The sequence below is a fragment of the Festucalex cinctus genome, chromosome 2 (assembly GCF_051991245.1).
Source record: "Festucalex cinctus isolate MCC-2025b chromosome 2, RoL_Fcin_1.0, whole genome shotgun sequence".
NCBI classification, from domain to species: Eukaryota; Metazoa; Chordata; class Actinopteri; order Syngnathiformes; family Syngnathidae; genus Festucalex; species Festucalex cinctus.
This window is the reverse complement of record NC_135412.1, coordinates 14,302,495-14,326,842: the sequence shown is the minus strand read 5'-3', so window position 1 is coordinate 14,326,842 and position 24,348 is coordinate 14,302,495. Positions and strand designations below refer to the sequence as shown.

At 38.6% G+C, this 24,348-nt stretch overlaps 2 protein-coding genes and 1 long non-coding RNA gene across 3 annotated transcripts; 1 reads left to right on the top strand and 2 right to left on the bottom strand.

Moving 5' to 3' along the window:
- Window positions 1-2,356: 2,356 nt before the first annotated feature.
- arl4ca (ADP-ribosylation factor-like 4Ca) lies at window positions 2,357-5,324 on the bottom strand. The gene has a single exon (XM_077513067.1). It carries the CDS (start codon window positions 5,023-5,025, stop codon window positions 4,441-4,443), a length of 585 nt encoding a protein of 194 aa, XP_077369193.1. The 5' UTR covers window positions 5,026-5,324; the 3' UTR covers window positions 2,357-4,440.
- A 145-nt stretch (window positions 5,325-5,469) lies between these two features.
- On the bottom strand, window positions 5,470-16,032 carry sh3bp4a (SH3-domain binding protein 4a). The gene is made up of 5 exons (XM_077513066.1): window positions 15,887-16,032; window positions 15,088-15,274; window positions 11,015-13,311; window positions 8,519-8,707; window positions 5,470-7,332 (listed from the first exon to the last, which is right to left on the bottom strand). The coding sequence occupies exons 2-5, from the start codon at window positions 15,230-15,232 to the stop codon at window positions 7,108-7,110; spliced, it is 2,856 nt and encodes a 951-aa protein (XP_077369192.1). The 5' UTR covers window positions 15,233-15,274; window positions 15,887-16,032; the 3' UTR covers window positions 5,470-7,107.
- Window positions 16,033-19,404: 3,372 nt separating this feature from the next.
- Window positions 19,405-22,004, top strand: LOC144014974 (uncharacterized). Its single transcript, XR_013282659.1, has 4 exons — window positions 19,405-19,422; window positions 19,765-19,849; window positions 21,132-21,173; window positions 21,333-22,004. It is a non-coding gene; the product is annotated as an uncharacterized LOC144014974 (long non-coding RNA).
- Window positions 22,005-24,348: the final 2,344 nt, after the last annotated feature.

Sequence of the window (24,348 nt, the reverse complement as noted above, 5' to 3'; positions counted from 1 at the left end):
TCAATTAGCAAGTAAGTTCCTCAAATGTTTTTATATATCTTACATTTATAGATTTTTATATATAATATTTATAATATTCTTATAATATTTTTCATTGCTGTTATGTACAAAAGCACAATGTAGTGTGTGTGTGTGTGTGTGTGTGTGTGTGTGTGTGTGTGCGTGTGTGTGTGTGTGTGTGTGTGTGTGTGTGTTTTTAGCATGAGCTCTTTTTTTTTTTTTTACAATATTCCTCCCCACAATATCATGATAATTATCGTATCGTGATAATATTGTATCGTGATGTTTGGATGTCATTACATCCCTGGTGCATATATGCACAAACCTCTGAAAAGAAATTATTGACAGCCCCCCAAGTTAAATGTAACTATGCAATGTAAGTACTGTGAATATATTTCTGAGAAAAAGTGTTATCTGTTAAAACATGGCAGCTAATTTAGGAGTTTTTGTCAAATAATTTAGTATTTTTTTTCTACTGTGTGTACTTTCAGTGAATATTTTTTTTTATAATTTTTGCCAATATTTTTGTAGCTTATAATATTGAATATTTTTGTCTTTTGTATTCTTGGCTGATTTGTATTTTTTGTCATATTTTTGTTAATCATTTAGTTTGAATGATTTGTCTTTCACATATTTCTAATATTTGTGCATTTTTCATGTAATATTTGTACACACTTACTGTATGTACTACAACTGTGGGAGGAAGCTGGATAAAGTGAACTATTCACAGTTTCACAGTTTGATTATTGACATGACCTCAAAAAAAGAAAAATCACGTAACCTCTCTTTGGAATGACCTCCCACTAAATGCTGGGCAAGCCCCCTCTCTGTCCATTTTTAGAACTCATCTTAAAATTGTTGTATTCTTTCTCTTGTGACTCATCATGAGACTTGGTGGTTTTTAAAGTCCTCTAAATAAATTTGAGTTGAGCTGACATGAAAGAATTTCAACCGACTGTACTGCTATGTACATGTTTTAAATTCCCCATGCATCTACATTTGTAACTTTAACTTGAGGCTACACCTGCCCAACCAATGCATTTACAAAACTAATATTGATTGACAGAGAAGTAAAATTGTTAATTATTGTGGCCATGAATTAGAAGTACACCTTCCTAATATTGTGCAGAACTTATGCTCGTAATAGGGTCAAAAGAAGATAAACTCCTCTTGAATTACAACTCTTTAGATTGTACAAGTAAAGCAGAACATTGCTAACAACACACCTACACTGCAACAAAAAAGTGGACAATTAAGTTTCTACTTTCTAGTTATTATTGTTGATGAATATGCAACATGGAAAGCGCATATAGAATACATTAAATCTAAGGTATCCCAAACCGTAGCCGTTTTTACATAAGTAAATAAATCATTGAGCAAGAATGCTTTGTTATTGTTATACAATTCATTGATTTTTTTTTCTATATCTAACACAACACAAAATCGAATTAATTTGTAAAATTGTTACGTTGAAAACGCCTTGCTGCCATTTATTTGGTGTTGATCAAGGGCAAATATCACAAGTTTTACTTCTTTCTGTCCCCCTTTCATTTTTTACTTATTTTTTTAAAAGAGTTAAATAAAAACTTGAATTGAATTGACAAACCTACCTTTTTTCCATTGACAAAGAAGCACAAAGTGTCTCCTTCCGCACCAGCAGACATTTTCCCACTAGAAATGTTTGAGTTGATTTTCAATGTGGGAATGCTCCTTGCTGTTTTTACCTCTGAGTTAAATACTGTAACATGGGGCACCAGTGCAGACTTCTGAAGTAGGGGCGGACCCATCATATCAGAAGTGGGAGGGATAACTTCAGTTATTACCCAACTTAAATATATAAATAATTATCTTCTTGCATTTGACACCTCTTTTCCCTATCTGCCAAAGAACTAAATAAGTTAGCTGTCAAACAAATAAATAAATAATAATGATAATTAAAGTGGGGGGTTCTCAATTTTATATATATATATATATATATATATATATAATGTATATGAAAAGAGTAGACCACGACATTCAACAATCTCCTGCGAACAAAGGTCTAAGAGAACTATATTTATTCATAGCACCCTGCAGGAATGTTTGATTTAAAGCATATACTGTATAATTTTTAAGTGATTTTGCATGTCACTCTCCCAGACTTTTTTTTTTTTCCTGAGAACCATCCATGATAAATCAACAATGTCTGGCCCCGTCCTGTGCCTCTAATTTGATATAAACTGCCGTGTCTGAGGAAACCGATCAGGGCCAGAAGGTTTGACTTCCATGCATCCATTCCGCTTCTCCAAGTTTGCGTCGAGGGGGCAACTTGGTGAGTATTGCAATAGATCGGATTGTTTAGCATGAACTAACACAGTCAGTTATAAAGCATTTTATTCCCAAAATATTTGTTTAATGCATTCTGCCATCTCGAAGCACATTTGGTTTTGCTGACCATTATATTAAATCAACTTTGAAGTGTAATTTCCTGCATTACAACATGGGAATCACCAGTCCAGATTTTGATTGGCTGTTTGGCTGCGTGGACATGTGACATTCAACTGTGAGTTCAGAGCAAAAACAATCTGTTTTTTGTTTAAATCCAGGTAGCAACAAGACACTTATTACTCACTGATATCCAGTAAAATATGTATGGGTAATTACATCAATTATCCAGCCTACATCGTGGATTAATAACTGAATTTTAGGCATATTAAGTTAATGCAAAAGGCTTCACAATCTGAAAGTTAGCAGGGTAGCGGAAAGATTTTAGAATTCCTCAGTCTAAATAGTAACATACTGAGCAACATTTCCAACTAACAAGATGTGAGTTAAAAGTGTAAACCAGGGGTGTCCAAACTTTTTCTTAAACCAATCATTTATTTATTCTTCATATGTATACATTACTAGTGTTTAAATCATTTTTAATTTGTCTGTATTTGGGGTCTGTATTCCACTAGAATAGATCCGCCCCTGCACTAAGCACAGTTGCACATTCATAATCAAAACAAACACAAATCTGTATTAAGATAACAATTTTAAGGCAGTTACTTGAGGATGCGTTCTCAAATTGAATCTTGACACAGAGAAGAAAGGGGAGGAAAATAGTTTGACTTCTGAAATTTGATTATCTTTATTCACGATTGTAAAGAGAAATATTGTCATACTACTGCAGTTTGGACAACCTTGGTCTAAAACTTAGCTCACGCTGCAATGCTGAAGAGAAGACATTAAAATTATTTGGCACATCATCAGCCACCGTGCATCTTTAGCTTGCATGCAGCATCTTCTGCTACTTGTTGGTTACATTTGGAAGAGATGAGGTGGAATTAAATGACAACTCCGCCAGCAAAAGTGCAAATGTCTCACTGATTGAAAGTATGGCACTTAAAAATCAGCTTTCGCGAGATGCTACGATAACAGTCATTCAAGTTTAAAGGCCTCCGGGCCTCCTTCCATTCATTCCTTGTGGGAAGTCCACATTCGTGTTTTTTTTTTTTTTTTTTTTTTTTTAAAGGCTTCATGACCTTGACATCATCGCCACTTTCTTAACAACAGAATCTGACATCCACAACGGATGAATGAGGTGCTTATGTTCCCACAGGGCCAGAAGCTTGCAGTCACTGTTCATCTTGTATGTTTAAGATTGCTCATGCATATATATATGCATGTCAATTTAATGGGAGATGGTGAAATGTGTTCCCTGCAAACAAAACATTGTTAAATTGATTTGCAGTGCTTAAAAATTGTAATAGACCGCCACCTGATGTCATTTTAATACCACATTTGCTCTAAATATAATAATGCTACACAGATTTGTTGTAAATAATAATCGTAATTATGGATGCAAAAAAAAAAAAAAATATCCAACTTTATTGCTCAAAAATACTATTATGTGTAATGGTTTCATATTGTGTATTTTATTATATGTTTTTAGTCATTTGCTATGCTGCTGTTAGATCACTTTTTATAGAGTATCTTTTTTCATAAACAGTTTCGGTAATGATTGATTCACTGCAGAATCTCTAACCAAAATATAGAGTGTAGTCTAGTTGTTTTTTTGTTTTTTGTTTTTTAGCGCTCCATTAAGCTGGATGCTCTCCAATGCTGATTTCGTCACAGGTTGTCTCATAAGTATGCACAGAACCCTTGAAATAATTATTTGCATTGAGCTCATTGGCTGTTTTTTCTATTTTAGCATGACTTAAGATGTCAAATAATGCTACTACTGTTTTAGTAGTTAGAAGTTTTAGTAGTTGGTGGCCCATTGAGCCACCTCAAATTCAACAACTTTCTTGTTTTCATGACAGGTGCATGGTCCACTAAATGTGTTAAGCACTGAATAATCGTTTGCATTTAAGCCGAGGGCTATTTTGGCGTCTCTAAATATTCTCAATGATCATATACAGAGACTTGCAATGTGTCCCATGATGTCATGTAAAATGAATATTATTGCTTCCCTCATTGCCTCTTCTTCTTCTGCTTGAGCGATTTCCTCCTCTTGACGATCATCTCGTGCAATTTGCCCATGCCCTCGTGCAGACCCTCGCCGATGATGGCGCAGGCGGGCTGGACGTGGTACGGCGTGGACGGGCTCAGCTCGGACAGGGCCAGCTGCCGCTCGATGTCCGCCACGTCCAGGGCCCGCGGCAGGTCCTGCTTGTTGGCGATGACCAGCAGCGGGGTTCCGTGGTTCTCGGAGAAGCGGGTGATCTTGTGCAGCTCGGTCCGGGCCTCCTCCAGCCTCTCGGCGTCCACCGAATCCACCACGTACACGATGCCGTCCGTGCAGCGGCTGTAGGGTTTCCACAGGGGGCGAAGCTTCTCTTGGCCGCCGACGTCCCAGAAGTGGCAGCTGATGCCCCTGGATGTGCCCGCGCCGCCCAGCCGGATCTTCTCCGTGTTGAAGCCGATGGTGGGTACCGTGTTGACGAACTCGTTGAACCGGAGCCGGTAGAGCACGGTGGTTTTGCCCGCGGAGTCCAAGCCTAGCATGACGATGTGCAGGGATTGGAAGGCTGCCAGGTTGGAGAAACTAGTCCCCATCCTGCAAGCAAGGCATGAAGTCGGGGATGGAAGGATGCTGAAACCCGGGCCGCGTTTAGCAGCGGCTCAGGAGGGTGGCGCAGAGGCACTCCGGCAGCCACATTCTAATCTCCTCAACCTCTTTAACCTCCGCATCCCTCCATGTTCGTGGCGTGGCGTCACTCCACGAGCGTCGCGACAAACCGTGAAAATGTCACATAATGTCCCCCTCGTGTATCTGCAATGTCGTGGTGCTGAGTTTGCTAACCCACACGAGTGCGTGCGTGACGCGTGGATTAAAAATAAATAAATAAATAAAGCCATATAGCGACCAGAATGGATGGATGAGAATTGACATCCGGTTTTAGGAGCAAACAAAAGAAAAGCCGAGTTACCATTATGTGGCTACTTGACAATGAAAAGTCAAATGCTTTTATTCTGAAACTTCATGTGTGCTACTTCCTCTGCGCACAACCTCCTCGAGACGTCATAGCTGGTATGCACCCTTGCAATCCGGGTAGGTTTTATTTCAGTAGGCACTAACATCAAATATTCTTCTTTTCTGTTTTGGGTTATTATTATTATTATTATTATTATTATTATTATTATTATTATTATTATTATTATTATTATTATTATTATTATTATTATTTTCTTCATCATGACAGATATGGCTCGTTTAATTAATACAAGCGGTCGTTATATTCCTGTAGCCACTAGATGGCAGTAGAGTTTCGTCATATAAGAATGTGGCGTTCCGAGCAAAGGTCACGCATTAAATTTGGTTTGTAGTGCTTTAGGTTGGATTTACACTGCATGGGTCACAATTTTGCACCCTAAAGAATACAAAACATAAAAAATGGAATTTTTATCCAAATATGTCTGTCATTGTGATTGCAGAACAAATGTAAAGAAATATAGGTGTGTGCAAAAGAATAGGTTAATAGTTCATTGTCTACCTTCTTTATAATCCTGTCAAATGAATCAGGGTTAGGATTACCCATGTAGCGTGATTGCCTTTTGTCTTGCCTCCATGAAAAATCATCCTTTTGTGATATCTGGTCCCCAACTATGATTGCTTATGATGCTGGCCCGACAGTTCGTTCTTGGGACATGGTTGAACTCCACAAGAGGGCGCAAATTCGCCATACTTTTTTTTCCCCTTTTTTTTTTTGAACGCTTATATTCCATCCATCCATCCATCCATCCATCCATCCATCCATCCATCCATTTTCTTAACTGCTTATTCATTGCATTAAAAAAAAAAAAAAATCAAGGGTGTACTGGCCAAGATGCAGTAGCAAACACGAAATACATTTTAGTGAATTTTACAAACACATTATGAAAAACAAATGCATATTGTGGATTTTTTTTCTCAAAAACTCTTAAGTTTGGATTTAAAAGCAAAAGTTTGTCGACATACATACACAAATGAGTGACATGCCCTGCAGTCCACAATAGAAAACTATTTATACTGTACATAGCGTTCTTTTTTTTTTTCCTTTTTCTTTTTTTTTGGGGGGGGGGGGTTCTTATTTTGGTTCTGAATGTGGAGGTGTGATTTGTTATCTGTTGAATGCAGAGGCTAAGCTATTTTAGTGGGATACAGGGATCCTGTTTATCAGAAAGCTGTGTTGTAGCAGTGACCCAAAAGTCACTAGACACTTCCTTTTTCCTATTTTATGTCAGGTATCTGAAGTAGCTGTGAGGCGGTGAAAAGAAAAAGCTCTTTCTTCAGTTTAGCAACGCTGCTCCAATGTCAATGACAAGCCATGGGCAAAGCTATGATGTGCTTACTAAAATCATCAAATCATCATCATCATCGCCTCACAACCAGAAATCAAATTGAAGAAAGCAAATGTGTCGTGACTTGTGGGACACCCGGTGTTTGACAACTTCCAAGTCAAAGAATTTCAAAGTGGCCTTTGCATCCTTCCATTTTTCTATATGCGGCCCTTGGAGAAAAAGTTTATTCTGTCCTTAAGTGTCAGAAAGGCTCAATACTGCACTGGTGGAGGAGACCTTCCTGGTCACATGACACAGGTCCATGTGTAAGCAGGAGCAAATGCTTGACTGGCCCCGTTCACTGGTAACCATAGCAAATCAGACGGCAAAGTCGCCATAGCCGGTGGGACAGAATGCGGCACTTCGGAGGATGTCGAGGCAGTTGACGAGGATGAGTGTGCCAGTCAGGTGCTTCCATCTCTTGGTGATTGGGTTCCTCATCTTGTCCAGACCCACATGGAGCTCCTGGATGACGTCACGATAGCTGTCCCCGACGTGCGCTGCCCACGTCAACAGGAAGTCGTAGGCTGGTTTCCACATAGACTGATGGGATCCAGGGCAAGGAAAGTGGCAGAATAATGTTTTTGAAGAAAAAAATGTGTTAAACAGAGGCAACTTTGGTCAGTCATTAGAAACAACTGGCTACTGTTCTTGTGTCCACTATAAGTTCACCATGATGTCACATTTTATATGAGGTACACAAGGTTGCTAGGAAGAGAGACGAAACGTTGGCTGTAATTTACATTTAGCAGGTAAGGTGATTCAAAAATAGATATTAAATTCAGATATCGTTAACATGATCATCAAGGAAATGGCTAATTAATTGACTTTTCTGCTCTTATTAATGGCACAGATGTACACTTTTGAGTTTTGACACCAATGCTTATCATGCTACAGAGCAGACGTTAGCGAGCAGGCTAACTATTGTGTTTGGCTAAATTACAAAGTCATCCCGTACAACTAATTATAACATCCAGTTGATTTATCTTCCTCACCCGTAGGTTCTGCTTGATTCATTTTGTTTTTTTAAGGACAATGAAAAAACAGCTAAACCCGTTTTAAGGTCCATCTGGTGACACAAGCCCAAACACAACACAATCTTGTTGGTTCAAGTTAGCTTAGTCATAGTCAAGTTTACAAACATTATGAAATGGTCCATAATACAGTCTTTTCAAAAAGCAACAATGATATTCAAGGGCCAAAAGTTGTTGTTTTTTTGTTTTGTTTTGTTTTTTTGTCTTTTTTGTTTTCACAAGGCCCACAATCATTGACACCATCCGTCCAGGTAACATTACACGAAGCAACAAACAGCCTTGGAGAACCACATAGCAGACACGCTTTATCATGGAATTTCTCTCTGTCACTCTTTCACAACACCACTTTTATTATATCATGCTATGTAAAACATGGTCAAATGTACCAACATTTGACTGATACATGCGCACAGAGCATCAAATTCTTGTTTATTTTCCATTAAATTGCCGTTAATTCCCATAAATGGAAAAGTGGAAAGTTTCCAATTTCGAATATTAAAAAAAACAAACAATTTAAATCCCCAGTAAACGTTCCAGAAATTTTTACATCCCTTTGCGACCCTACTTATACCTTTACATTATTTGACGGCTTTGGTTGCCCGTGTGCAAATAATTTCAGTTGTTTTGCGTGATTAAATGGCCAAAATGCAACTTTTGATGCCTGACCTGATAATAAACAAGTATTGCGTTCTTACCTCGTTGTCCAGCATGCCGCTTTTATCACGGTGCGGTGCCTCATAAGCCTCCATCTGCTGTCTGGACACCCTGGCCAGTTTCTCTGCAAGTTCCCTCCAGCGGGATGCCACCTCCACTGCAGTGGTCAGCAGGACAAAGTCCAGAACCAATCTGGCAACAAGACCCTGGCAGTCCATCTTGAGCAAGGCCTGATGGGTAGCAGGTAGGTTTAAGGAAATTTAATCTCAAGGACAGGGGACATAACATTGCTTGATGTCAGTCCTGATTTGGGATGCAAAATTCCACAGGATGATTTAACATTCACAATGGATGATTGTATTTAACTCAACATTCATGCTTTTGTTTTTGTTTTTTTCATGAAATAATTTTTTGGTCAATAAAATATTAAAAACCGGATCAAGTTCTACTTACAAAAAAATTTCATGCATTGTATTATTTTGCATGGACTTCTGCTAATGACAAAACAAAATGTTTACATATAAGCTTGAATATGATGCTTTTCATAAATTCCCCAGATTATCACCTCAAATTGGGTTCTTAACAACCCATGAAAATTTACAGGATACCCCCCTTTTTTTTTCATGCATTTCTAACTCGAATCCTGCCACCCACAAGGCTAGTTTTTACTCAGGGAGAGAAAACGCTCCAAGATCGCGTACATGCTTACACTCTACTTCTGCCACCTGGCTGTGCATAGCAGCACTCTTCTAACGTGCAGTCCTTAACCTGCTGAATTAAGCTGCACGAAGGCTTGATTCTAAATATAGCAAGACAAGCACATACGCACGTACACTGTGGTATGTGCACGATGACCTTACATGCAATGAACGGCTTTGTTTTGGACAGTCGTGTCATTTAAGCCGGAAAGGATTGAAGTACAACACGTCACATGAAACCGGTAACAGTTTCAAAACAATGATCAGGAGGTCTGAAGAGGTGATTCTGACCAACAACCAAACGTTGAGGTTTTCACCTATTATCCTCCATAATCAGCATGATAAACTTAGATGGCGGTCAGTTGTGGTCATGCTGATCAAGAGATTTTTTTTTAGCTGCCTGTAAAGTCTGAGAACAATTCTCAATGGTCCATCTATACATTTTTTAGAAGTGTTTGAGTGCATGATTCTGTTAATACACGCTTGTCTGTTGTAACCCAATATGGTGCTTGAAGAGATCTGCCGAGCCAGTGTCGGATGCCGCTGCAGGCCCTCCTGCTCACATTTCACCTGGAAGCACTTGTTGTGAGGAAGGAAAACATATCATGACAACTTTGATATGATTTTGCAGCTGTGAGTGAGTGTAGTGGGTAGATGAAGAAATAGCTGTCTCCTTGTTTTTGATGATGATAAAAGTAGACAGATTTTGTGTGTTCCTAAATGAGGTGATGAAACTGAACATGACCTGATATGATGGGGGTGCGTCCACACTCTTTGTTTTCTCTCAGTATCAGTTATCACTTCCCCACAGCTTTTCATGGGAACATCCCCATATGGCAACTAGGTTCTGACACAAAGCTGCTCAGAAATAATAATCCGGCTTCAACAAGAAAGAATGAGAGGCTTGTTTATTAATCATGGATTTTCTTCAGGGACTGGGAATGTTTGGTTGACCAATAATTATGTAAAACTGATGATGGTTCCCCAGCTTTGAGAGAAAGTTGGAACTACACCCCAAAGTTACCAGGAAGCACACATTCCTAAGATAAGGATGAGATCAGGAGGGTTTAAACTACAATCCAAAACGTAGGAATATTGAAATGCTCAACATTGCTTGTTAATTCAGTTTTATTTGAACCTAGATGCACTTCAGTCTTTTTCTGGTAAAATTGAAGACCAACCAACCAACCAACCAACCAACCAACCAACCAACCAACCAAACAAACAAACAAACAAACAAACAAACAAACAAACAAACAAACAAACAAACAAACAAACAAACAAACAAACAAACAAACAAACAAACATATTTACAAAACTATCTCCATCAAGAGCAAAGTAAGACTGGGACTAGTCTATAGCATCTTTAGAAGTGGGTAAGCAAGCATTTGTGTTGCTTTTTATGTAAGGTACGCATGTAGGATAATTGGGATCAAATGTGACCCCCTCAATGTGCATGCATGCTTCTGATGTAGTATTAGAACCATAATAGAGGTAGCAGCCATGACCAGAGTGAAGTTTTACACTTGTGACTCGCTGTCCATGCCCCTTTGTGTGTAAAACAATTGCCACCGTTGTTCCGACCTCACCACACACCAATGGGGGGGGGGGGGGGCTAGCTCGATTGTGTAAACACACTTTGGATTAGTTAATGTACCGTTTTGAGAGTTTTGCCGGTGATGCACTGAGAATGGACTGTGAAAATCTCTTTTGTGAACTGTTGAATGTGTAAAGTCTTCCATTTAGAAAGTTCGAGATCATGTAAAAGTCACCTGCATTTTTGAAAGTCAACGATCAAATGAGGGACCCACTTGTTGCTACAATGATATTTTTACTCACCATCATGAGCTCTCTCTGAAACGACTTCCTCTCCTTGTTCTCCATATTGGTGCACTCCTCTTTGAGTTTCTCCAGAACACATGCTACCTTCTCCGGCTCATTATCCAGCTCGGTCCGACAGAAGTAATTAAGAGACAAGTTCCCGTAGCCAAGCGCATCAGCGAACGCCCTCCAGTTTCCCACATTCTCCATCAGAACGGTTCTGACAGAAGCATAGATATATGTAAGAAATTTGCAAGGCTTGAGGATTTGCTCCAGCAGCATCATTGTTGTTAGGTCCGGTCCACACCAATGAATGGGCTTGACCTTTCCCAAAACCAAAACGTTCTTAGCATGGACCAGCCCCATCTTGCCCTGATAGTATCCAATGTACCATTCTTTTGAGCGTAACTGCCCTCTTAGCTTAATTTTCTCCTCACTGAGCAGAGCAATCACATCCCCCTTCTTGTACTCCAGTAGGTAGCTGATCTTGTGCTGCCGTATTATCGTTTTTATCAGCTTGCCAAATTTTAGGCTGGTGATGCAGCGGTCCTGAAATGTGGGGTATTTAGAGGTGACCGCCAGCGGCGATAGGGTGATCTTGTCCATCTCTCTTTTTTTCAAGAATCTCCTCTGTCCCGTCGTCTTTACTCCAGACTTTGGCGGCGGTTGTGGCGTTTGGATGCAGAACTGGCTGAGGATGCAGTCCAGCGTGTCCTTGACTTGGACCCTAAGAGTGAAGTCTGAGATGATATTGGGGTCATGCGATGACATCATATAAATGAGCCGGCTGACTTTGCCCAGTTTAAGTTGGAATCCTCGGATCAGCCCGGCACCATCGCAGGCTTTTACCTGATAGTTGGATACATTGGGGTACAAGCCCACCTGGAGGTCCTGCGGCAAATCCAGGACAAAATGTTGCTTCCCCCACAACTGGAGGGTGACTGGTGGGGTGGAGCAAGCTAAACGACCCACATCGCTCACCAGTAAAGTCTTTGGGGCACAGTCATGCCCAAACACGGCCACGACTGTCTTAAAGGAAGGGTGGATGTGCTTGGGTCCATAAACACCAACTGTTACCTTTCTCTGCATGTGATCCCACACGGTCAAGTTGTGACTGATGTACAGTGACTGAACCACAACGGCCACGTACATGCATGGCTCAAGACTGTCCAGGCGTACTTGGACCATATCCTTATAAATATAACAACTAGGAATGGGTGTGTAAGGCCCATCTTTGCAGTCGCTCCGTACACAAAGTATCTCGGCAGAGTGGCCACTGTCCTTTACAGTGACTGATACTTTAATCTCCAAGGTCACAAAAGACTTTGTCTCCATGTTGCTGAGCTTGATCTCCACCACTGGGCTGACAGTGGAGCAACGGTCATTGTTGAGCTCCGTAGGAAGATCCAGCAAGGCTCTCATGGAGATCTGCTGGTGATCACCCTGGCATACATGACCTTCAGGAATGTGCATGGTGATGTTGGTGTCCGGCAGTTGAACAACACCTCCACTGCTATCCAACCCACACACAATGCTGGTCTCAATCGGTTGGGTCTGACCCCAACCTGGACTTTGGCCCAATGATTCCAGGTCATGGCATGACCTGGCCAGCTTTCGGTGGTTGAGCCACGCTGTTCTGAAGTCCTCACGATTCTGAAACTGCTCTGGTGAAGGTGGTTTCAAGCCCGTGAAGAAGCATGAGGAAGGTATGGTTGGATTTGATTGTGCGTGTAGAACCGAGAGTTGGGAAAGACTCTGGGAACGTTTACTCCTTAAGAGAGGATTATCACTGTGCACTGTTTGGTTAGGATAACTGCGGAGGCCACTAAACTTTATATTATTGGTGTCAAAGTTGGAGCCACTTGGGAATGAAAATGTGTCAAAAAGAGTCAAATCTCTAGAGCTAGCGCCTTTGTCATTCTGATCTAAGGGATGTATGAAGGGGTCATCAGAAAATGGAGGCTTGATTATAGTTGGAGAGGGCTTAAAAGTCTCATCTGTCCACTCTCCTAACCCTTCAAAGTCATTCAGCTCCCTTTCTTCCTCCCCAAGACTGTCAATCATACCGCTGTCACTGAGCGAACAATTCCTGAAGTTGAGCAGTTTGACATAAGCAGCAGGGATGTATCCCATCTCTCTGTTATTGTGTGCATACCACCACTCGCCGCCTGATGTGTCCAGAACAAAGAGTCGATCACCTTTGGAGAATTGCAGGGTGGTTAAACTTCTGGGAAAATAATCCTTGATTGCAACCACTTCCTGTGCAGCTCCATAGGAGTCAGACGTGTCCAGTCTTAAGGCACTGGGAGAAGGCACTGAAAGCAAAAGAGAATAACTGTAGTTAAATAAACTATATGGACATTGTTCATGATACAAATCAATCCACAATTCTATTATTAGGCAGTGAGTGTTTCAGACAGGGTTCTCATGTAAATCTGAATATATTAGCTGGTATACTTTGTATCTGTTACACTGAGCAACACATATTCTGGCGCCAACAAAGTTTCAACAGTTTAAGGCATTTTGATGTCTCTAAATAAAAAAAAAATTACAGTTTTTCCCTGCCTCCTGCCCAAAGCCCGCTGAGAGAGAGTCCAGCTCCCCCCGTGACCCTTGTGAGGAATAAGCGGTCAAGAAAATGGATGGATGGATTAAAGATTACCGCAGAGAGCTTTTTATATGAGATGTTAAGATGAAACATCTTCATCACCTACAACAATGTTTGTGAACTTACATCAGTGAACCTCTGATCTCACAAGTGTTGTTCTTTAAAAGTGGGCACAAATGTGACAGACAATCTAAGTCATGTTGGCATCCCAGAAGAAGGAAAAGTTTTAAAACATAAAAGAAGCCCACATCTTGACTTGACTTAACATCCATATTTTCCCCTTTCATGTATGGTCTGATTTCCTCCAGTTGTAGCCTGTATTCCTTGGCATAAAAAATGAAACAAATTTCCTCTGAAGTTGTAATTAATTTCACAATCAAAGCACCTCTAAGAAAAACAACTTTAACAGAAGAAATGTGCAATTGAATGCATAATGTACTATTTTTAGCTGAGCTAATTAGGCAATATGGAGCATTTGAACAGAGCAGAAATGCAGTTCAACCAGTGAGACAATAAATACTTTGCATATATTAGTGTATAGCCACATTATATCTCAAAATTTTTCTATTGTTTGTATACCCCAAGAGTCCCTTGGTGGGATACAATGATCTTACCATGGCACGCCCCTCCCCGCCCACTAAATGCGACGAGCAGCACCCTCGGACATTTACCGATCGAGATGAGCAGAAGTGCATTCATGTTAAGTTGTCAAATCTTCCTTGTGATTTCACAGTCAGGTATTTTCAGCACACCGATATTTCTCTTCACTCCCTCACCCTGCAATTTTGTCCAAAAACAAAGGAAATGCACGTCGCTGTCTGCTGCTGCAGAAGTCATAAAAAGACAGAGTCGCCTCATTCACTTCGAACGATTGTCGGCAAAACCGAAGTTTTTGGAAATTACTCCTGTCAAGCAGGGTAAGAATGTATTTATATTACCTCATAGGCATTTATAGTAAATATTAAGTTCACAAACGCATGGACGGTTAGCTACCCGGAGCTATCGTTAGCCTTTGGCTAACAACAACAATGGAGAACATTACCTTAGTGCAGACGTAGTAGTTTCTGGTCATTTTGGAGGGATTCAACTGGTCGTGTGTGCAAAGTTTGATCCAGCGCAGACATTTTTCATAGTTGTTTGAAGGTTTAGGGATGGGAATAAACCGGACACCTACGTCCAGTCGATCGGGATAACGGCTATCTGTCTTTCACAAGCCGTGACTACAGCAGGATGACGGTTAGTTGATCGGGATAACGGTTATCACTCTTACACAAGCCGTGACTACAGCCTTTCACCATTTTTATTTTATTTTATTTATTTTTTTATTGCCTTTGGATAACCACGCAATGCAACACCGGGAGCTGGATTGCTTTGCTTGTCCGTAGCAAAACTCACGTGCCAGCGCAGACATGAAGTCTTGCGTCTTGATTGGTTTACCTGGTTATTTATACTTATATAGTTATTTATTTTACATTTATCTTACCTGAAGAGAACATTACGTGGTGACCTCTGACTTGTGTGAGGCCGGCTGGACTCCCCTCGTCGAGATCCACGAGCATCCCCTCAGACTTGCAGCGAGGGAGGAGGTGATTGCTGCTTGTCATGCTGATGATTTGATTGCCGGCCATGAGTGACCCTCATTGGGTTCTTCAATCATTCAATGTTTTCATCTGTAAATGAAAACAGGGGAAAAAAAAAAAAAAAAAACAGTAATGGGTGCGAAAGAAAGAAAATGTCAGTAATGTGTGTAAAACGTTCCAGTAGTGTGTATTAAAGCATTTCAATAGTGTGTGGTGAAAATGAACCATAGACAAGAAAGGGCAGAATCTGTGTTTGACAGTGTGTGCGTGGAGTGTATGTGTGTGTGGGTGTGTGTGTGTGCGAAGTAAAGGATTTTCAGATTATCAGGTGACCTTACTAGCAGGGCTAAGACTCGCTAATTAGCTGAAGCATGAATACGGTATTCATCAATTTCGATTGAATTAATCCAAGGCTGAGTAGGGTGGAAAATGTATGAAGATATTTATCATTACACTTCACACTCAATTACTTTTGAATTGTAAATACATTTTAATTTATAGTCATCTCACGTTCATAATATTTTAAGTGCACTGTGTAGACCTGTTCAACAATGTCTCGCAAAAAAATAAACATTTGAGTGCAATTATGTTATCAGAAGTGTGGGGTGAGCAACATTTCAAATAATAATCGTGAACCACTGACTACTTAAATGATGGTCCATTGTGACAAAGTAATAATCCACAATAATTGGTAATACTCACCTCAGTTTCTTGTTCTTGTTTTTGCGTTCCTTCATTTTAAGATTGTAAACAACAAGGTTGATAAATCAAATAAAATCTCTCTTCCTGGTCCAGAAGTTTCAGTCCACTGGAGTGTTCTACACTGGAGGAGACCGTCTGCTGCTGTCTGAATGTGATGTGGGGGTGGTGACGTCAGAGCAAGGGTGGAGCAACAGACACGCGCACACTCGGGTTGCAGCAATGACTGCTGAATCAACACCATGATCGTTTTTTATACTGACTGCAGTCACTGCAGTGTTTCCAAACTTGTTTTCTTTTTTTTTAGCCACAGCATCCATTTGACATTACAAAAAAAAAGCGTCACTATGTCACTATGAAAACGATTTTATCTCAATTTATGCACACAATTTCCAGAAAAAATCGCTCACAAATCTTTGTCTGCCCCGCCAAAAAAATAAATATTCAAACAAAAACTATATATATATATATATATATATATATATATATATATATATATATATATATATATATGTATGTATGTATACATTTTGATTCCCCCAAATCTTTTTTATGATTTAAAAAAAAACAAAAAAAAACCACTATGGTGGTTTCTTCATGTTGGTGTTTCAGTACTACTTTTACCAGAATATATATATATATATATATATATATTAGGGGTGTGAATTGCCTAGTACCTGACGATTCGATTCGTATCACGATTCACACGTCACGATTCGATTCGATACCGATTAATCCCGATACGAATTTATAAGTCGATTGTTGCGATTTTTTTCATTCAAATTTAGAAAATACTAATCAGTAAGCTTGTAGAGTGTAAGATTTATATGAAAATGTATTATTTATTTATCTGAAATTCCAGTCTTATAGAGGTTCTAATCTGTTTCATGTTTGAACAGCATTAAAATAAAATATTAAGGCTTAATGTTCCATTCATATAACATTCTTCCATGCTCAAGGTGTGAATCCTAAAAAAAAAAAAAAAAAAAAAAAAAAAATCGATTCTGCCGATTATTGAATCGTTTCGAGAATCGCGCGATGTAGTATCGCGATATATCGCCGAATCGATTTTTTTAATGCCCCTAATATATATATATATATATATTTTTTTTTTAATACACAAGTGGGCTATATGTACTTCTTCCCAGTCAAAGTAGTTTTGCCACCTCAGCTGACATCCTTGATTGATGAAGCTACTAAGTAACGAGCAATCAAGCATCACTTGATTTGAGTTACTAATTCAAACTCACAGCAGCTTGTTGGAGTTTCATGTCATTTTCACTGCTATAGGATTTCAAAGTGAGGCCTGCTTGAATGATACAAATTCACTGGCGGCCCATTCTCGTCATCAATGAGATCTCTCCTTTTCTGTTATTTGGTTCAGAGCCGGTGTTTGGAGTGCTTCAATGTTGTACTGATACAGAGCTCACTTTAGATCTCTGTGCAAATTCAGTATTTTTTATTTATATATTTATTTTTTTGCTGTGCGTGTTGGCCACCAGGTAGCAGTACGATATATAATGTAGTACACATGAACACAAATGGAGAGTCACAATTGCTCAGTAAAATGCAGTAGCATGAGTCATTTTTCACGGAGACAAACGGACGAGCGGACGCATTCTCTCTACATGTGTTGATGAAATGTTGTTGAGGTGGGCCTGTTTTTCATGGATGTATTTATCAGATGTCTCTCATTAGGATGTGTGCAAGAAAAATACATATTTGAAAGAGGTCAGGAGGAGCGGAAGAAGATGAAGCTTTCAATTCCTGTCTGTCCATTGAGTCCAACCTGGAAGGAGGAATTAAATATGTGGGCCATGAGGTGGGAGTGGGTGGAGGTGAGACACACTGATCCAGGAGCTCCTAATCCGATGGTGGGGTAGTGGGGTGAGAGTGAAGGCTGCAAAGGATTATGGGATTAGGGAGTGGAATATGCCACATCTTCTATTGCCATTGTGACAAAAAAAGAATTCATCCATCCATCCATCCATCCATCCATCCATCCATCCATCCATCCATCCATCCATCCATCCATCCATCCATCCATCCATCCATCCATCCATCCATCCATCCATCCATCCATCCATCCATCCATTTTCTTGACCGCTGTATTGCCGGGGGTGCTGGCGCCTATCTCAGCTGGCTCTGGGCAGTAGGCGGGGGACACCCTGGACTGGTTCCCAGCCAATCGCAGACAAAAAAAGGATTTTACAATAAATTTTAGATTCAACAGAACACATTAACATAATTGCATGAAGTAATTTCTCGGCCAATAATCTCTCTCCCCTATGATATCTCGGGATGGGCAACCAATCAAAACGACTTGACAGGATTTGGTTTATTGAGAATGTTTTCATTCATACTTTTAAAGTATAGTTAGAAATCCACATTGAGATTAGAAACATCTTTTATAAGGACTTGGCTAAGAAACCCCAATATACATTACATGAAAGAAAGAAAGAAAGAAAGAAAGAAAGAAAGAAAGAAAGAAAGAAAGAAAGAAAGAAAGAAAGAAAGAAAGAAAGAAAGAAAGAAAGAAAGAAAGAAAAATGAAAAATCAACATATTTTTGCACTATTTCAGATATTTTAAATGTTAGGAAAGCACAAAATTTGAGGACTTCCAGTAGAAATTTATAGGTACGGTTAGGTTAGATTTAGTCATAGGCTGAACTACAAACTAACTGACAAACTAACTATATTTCTGCTAGTCTCAAATATTTTTGTTGGTAAGGTAATATCCTAGTCTATTGTAGGTGAATACATTATTTTTTTACCAGTTTAACAAAGTTCTCACTTAAAATTGTACAGTTCTGTAATTTATTTCGATTTTGATTAGGCTATTTGAGATCAGGTAGTTTCATTTTAAAGTGCAACACTATATTTTTTAATGCGCACTGCAGATGATAAACCGAAGCACACTTTTCTTTAAAAATCTCTGGTTGTTCATTACATTTTGTGAAAGGTTATTCAATTAAATGTGAAAAATCTCCTGATGTATTTGTATTGTGTCGTATTAAAACAAAGGGGCAAACTATAATTCTGAAATGATTTTACTGGTTCGGCCCACTTGACATCAAATTAAGACAGACCACTGAACTTCAATGACACCTGTAGATTCTCCTGGCACCCTTTGGCACTCATCCACTATTCTATTCACAATTAAAAGGAATCTTCTTGTTTTTGTCAACGAAATATGCCGGCCTCTGAAAATGGATTTTGCTGCTCTCTGGTGGCCATTTTGTCCGCACTATCAAGGTCAGATACGATGGTCCCCCGAATACTCGCCGTTCGGCACCCCCCACCGATTCCCTATCTCATATTTTTATTTTATTTATCTATTTTTTTTTTTAATGTTGTTTTCAATTAAAATAAATGTTTTCATTTTACGCGTGGTTCCCATGTTGATGTTTCTTCAAGGGCAGCATCACCACTGGTGGGAGTGGCCACAGATCCAGAACCACCGCACCCATCTTTTTATGCGTATGTGCTTGAGTGTTTTTACACACTTGTATTTGCTGGTGTCAGACTCTTTGAACTGGTGAGTTTTGGTCACATTGTTCATTTAAAAAAAAAAAAAATGCTGCCATTGCCAAGACTTAATTAACTACCGCACATGCAGGATGCAGCATATAAAAAATTTGAGGAAACGACTATTTATTGCCTTTTATCATATTATATATATATATATATATAGTGTGGAAAGAACCATAAAAACTGAATTAATGTCATGCTCACTGAGAATTGTGGAAAAGTAATTTTGCTTGTGGTGTTTCTGAAGTCAGAGTGACATGCGTAGTGCTTAGAAAGTTACAACTAATGTCAAAATAACAAACATGAGCAAAACGTGAATTTTTGAATTACTTTCTAATTTTGTTTCTAGGTTGCTGTCACGATGGCAGCTTCCATAACTCCTCCCCCCTTAGACGTGACCCTGCATCCGGAGTCAGTGACCAAAACTGTTGCCGGTACGTTTAATGAAAGTTTCTGAAAGAGGCAAACAGAGTCTTTGTCAGTCAGGGTTGTTAAAGAACAACATGCTCTTAGTTAAATATTGTAAAAGTCAACAAAGACTTGAAGCAGATTGGCTGAGCTGCGAAACCACAAATGTTTGCTTTTCTTACTGATACTGGAAGACCTTCAGTGCGTTCTCATCGCCAGCTGCACTCACACCACTTCCTCTTCTGACCTGGCATAGCATTTATATGTTATTTCATAATTATTTAGGTGTACACTTGTAATAAGAAAGAAAAAGTACTTATATATTATGTTGAAATATTTGATGTCAAAATGATATTATAAGGCTGAGTGAGGTCTTATCAGCCTTACATCAGTCAAGTCAAGGAGCAACTCCCTTGTGCAGCATCTGTTGCCGTGAAGATAAGAGCAGACAGGAGGTTGCGGGTTCAAATCTTGGCGTTGGCCTCCATTTTCGTCATACTAGCATGCATTCTTGATGTGTAACTCCCACATACCAAAAACATGCATGCTCAACAAAGACTACAATTTGTCATTAGTGAGGGTCAATTGTTTGTCCGTCTGTGTCCAGCAATTGTGTGGCGACCAGTTGTGGAAGGTGTGCCATGCCTCTCGCCCATAGTTAGCTGGGATAGGCTCTAGCTCACCTGCATGACAAAAGTTTTAAATTGTGTTAGCATTAAGCTAGCAGACTTGTGTGGTTTGATCAAATACAAATGTAATACTGTTTGTTTTATGTTTAAACTTCAATGGAGAATTACAAGAAACAGCTTCAAATAAGAATTTGGCCTCTTCTTTGAAGAATTGTTCACTGACACCATGTACAGCAGGGGTGTCAAACTCAGCTCAGGGGCTGCATGGAGGAAAATATATTATCAAGTGGGCCGCATCGGGAAAATAGCGGTATATAACTTAAAAACAATTGCCGTCATTTTTACGCAAAATTTTGTGGACCAGCCCTAAATTACGGAGCTCATCTGTAATCATATTGTTGCGAAGAATAACACAAATGCAAATAGACACGACAATACTTTGTCGGTATACATTCCGGAAGTGTTAAATACAATGAATGTAATTCAATCTTTTTGCTTACAATTCAGGACAAAAAAAATAAAAAAAAATGCCGAACTTTGGATCTGTCCCGAAAAACAATTTTATAAAAGTCAGGTCATTCATAGAGTAAATTGTGGTTGCACAGAACTGGAGTCAGATCAGGAATAATTCACTTATCTTAAACTTCAACTTGTTTTGTTTTTTTTGTTTTTTTTTAAGACTTAAACGTGGATGACGGTACCTTTGGAGCCTTGATTGGAGGTGAGAGCTAAACACTATTTTCATAGACATATTTTCATATTGTGATTTTCATATCAGCACAAGGTGTGCTTGTAAAATAGATTTCTAAATATCATTGTTTTGCTCTTTGCTTGTGTCACTAAAATGTCTTACTGTATGGTTGTGTGTTTCCTTTTGTAGGTGTCATAAGTGCCACACTAATCGTCATCTGCGTGATTGTATTTGTGCTATGGCGCCGGTCCAGACATAAGGGCTCGTACGTCACCCATGAGATGGACAACCAGTATGATGATGATGATGATGATGATGATGATGTTGACGAAGATGATGATGATAATGATGATGATGATGATGATGACTGAGTTTGTTTTGACACAGAACTCAAGCACAAAGTACCTCTTGACATTACTGCAGACGACTAGAGCGGGAAAGTGTCAACATTTCACTTGAAGAACCAGTTAAAGATGTAGACACACTTTCTCATTCTCAATCTTACTACACTATGCAGATTTGAGAGGGGGGAAAAAAAGTCCTGGAAAACAAATCATACATATGGAGTTACCCTTAAAACATTGCACCATTTCTCATTTTAAAAATTGTGAAGAAAAATATACATTGTGTAGGATATTGTGGATACAAGTCTATACACCCTTGTTCAAATGACAGGTTTTCTTATTATGAAAAAAAAAAACGAGAGCAAGAGTGCATCTACATTATTTCTATTGTCTTTTGTTTGTTTGTTTGTTTGTTTGTTTGTTTGTTTCATACTTTTGTTGTTTAATTGTTTTTACAATTTAATTGTGCATTTATAGGTCACATTAATGATGGAAAAATAAAAAAGGATTGATCTTACCCTCATTTTTGAATGACAAAAACCTGTCACTTGAATAAAATATCTTAAATATATTTAAAGTATATTGTGAATAAATATCTAAAATAGCCAACTTCAATAGATATCATAATTTTGTAACTTTGAACTTGTCGCTGCTTTTATAATCATTTTGTAATTCTGAACTTGTCAATGTTTTATTATTTATTATTATTATTATGGATGGATGGATGTGAACAGCACCACCATGTGGCTAACATGTACAGTACATGTACAGCTAACAAGTGTCAGTTTGACACAGACTGAAACCAATGCCAAGGAAGGAAACCCATGAGATAAATAATACATGTCACTGACTGCTGTTTATTTTACAAGTGATTAAAACAACAATGAAATAACTGTATATTCTCAATCACCTGATAATTTCATCAACGAAAAATTTTCATCATAATTTTTGTCACAATTTTTTTTTTCCAGATGAAAATTAAACAAAAAATAAAATAGACGCCATTCATTGAGACGAAAACGCTAACTAAAATAGAGTGACAATTTTGTCAATGACTCAAACGAAAATGAAAAGAAAACAGTGACGAAAATTCACGCAATCCAATCAGAAGGAACGAAATGAACCACTCAGAACCTGTTCAGTGTTCACTGCACTTTAATATTTAATGTTCAAAATGTTTCCATTTGTTTTGCAACTGTAAAATTAATCTCAACGATGTACTTTTTTTCTTTTTATTTAGATGAAAGTAAAATCCTATCAGATGACTAAATTATGACTAAATTATGACTAAAACTTTGATTAATGTTTGGCAAAAGACTATAACTAAAACTAAATTACAAATTTCTTGTCAAAATTAACACCGGTGATAGGGAGTAGCGAGTGCTAGGGTTGGTGGTGGGAGACGTGCTTTTGGCTTTTTGTTTTTGTCTACAGTGGAGCTTTAACCCTCTAGTTCCAAGTGCTTTCAGATGAGCCACGTTAATTTGTATACCTGTATATATTTTATAAATAAGGAAGTAAGTAACCTTCATTTGTATAGCACCTTTCACATGACTATTTACATGTACAAATGGCATAAAGATGTCATATTGTTTATTTGTTTTGTTTGAGTTCCTTCCAAGTCTGTCCCAGTCTGTCATGAACATTGGGCAGAGCTGCAGTCTGCCAAAACTCTTCTGGCTCTTCCCACTAACAAGGGCAGAAGGATGAGTCCCGAGGCCAAACTTGCCTGGCCTGCCATGGAAGATCACCACGGCATCAGGTCTGTAATTTCAAGTCGCTCTGACCTGTAATCACAAACCTTTTTCCCCTTTCTGGGTTAATTTGAGAAAAGATTTGTCAAGGAAATATCCTTTCCAATCCAGTACTTTTCTTTGGGTAGACACAGCTGACATTTGATGTTTTTAGTGTTTCTGAGGTCGGTCAACGGATATTTACAAGGTGTCTAAAAATGTGTATGACCTAATTGTGTGGTTTAGGTTACTTTACAGCCACCCTCATGGAGGTGTAACCCTTTTCTATTGTGGTGGTGACCAAGTCGTCATGACGTCATGTCGTCATCCAAAACAAATGTCCTTCCAAACTCCTCCTACTTTCTCCCTCTCTGACCTGGCAAGATCTAATTTTCACTCAGTGTTTCCACACCTTCAGCACGTCTTTTCTTAAAAAAATAAAAATAAAAAACAGTCAAAAAAGGGCTTTAAAGTGGTATCTTGATTATTATTGTGTGTGCACAAAGTTACAAACTTTCACTTTGCTGTTTTTTTGGTTTGTGTTGCAAGGCAACATTTTAGTTGCAAGTGAGCTTCAAATACTGTTATGCTCCTAAGTTTACATACCATAGGGGTATGTAAATTTATGAGCACAATGTAGACAGTTGCGGTGCACTTTCAGCCATTAATTGAATGGGGCAATATAGTCAAATCATAAATAGAAAATGAAAGCACTCCATGTAACAGATAAAAATAGCCACATGAAAAATGATCTAATAAAATCTCAAATGTGTATTCATTCACACATCAATAACTTGACTGACTGACTTTAAGCATAATAAACTACACTTTATTAAATCAGTGGTTCTTTTTCTTTTTTTAAATGTTTATTTTACATCAAAGTGCTATTTTTATTTATTGACATATAACCAATGTTTCAAATAAATGTTTATTGATTAATTTCAATGGTGAAGGAGTAATTTGAATCATGAGAATTATGAAAACTCATAAGTTAAGGTAGCAGCTATGAGTCAAAAGCAAATTATTATTATTATTATTATTATTATTATTATTATTATTATTATTATTGTCACTGTTCTGCTTTTTTAAATCTCTCTTAATGTTGTATCGATTTTACTTCAGTCATCT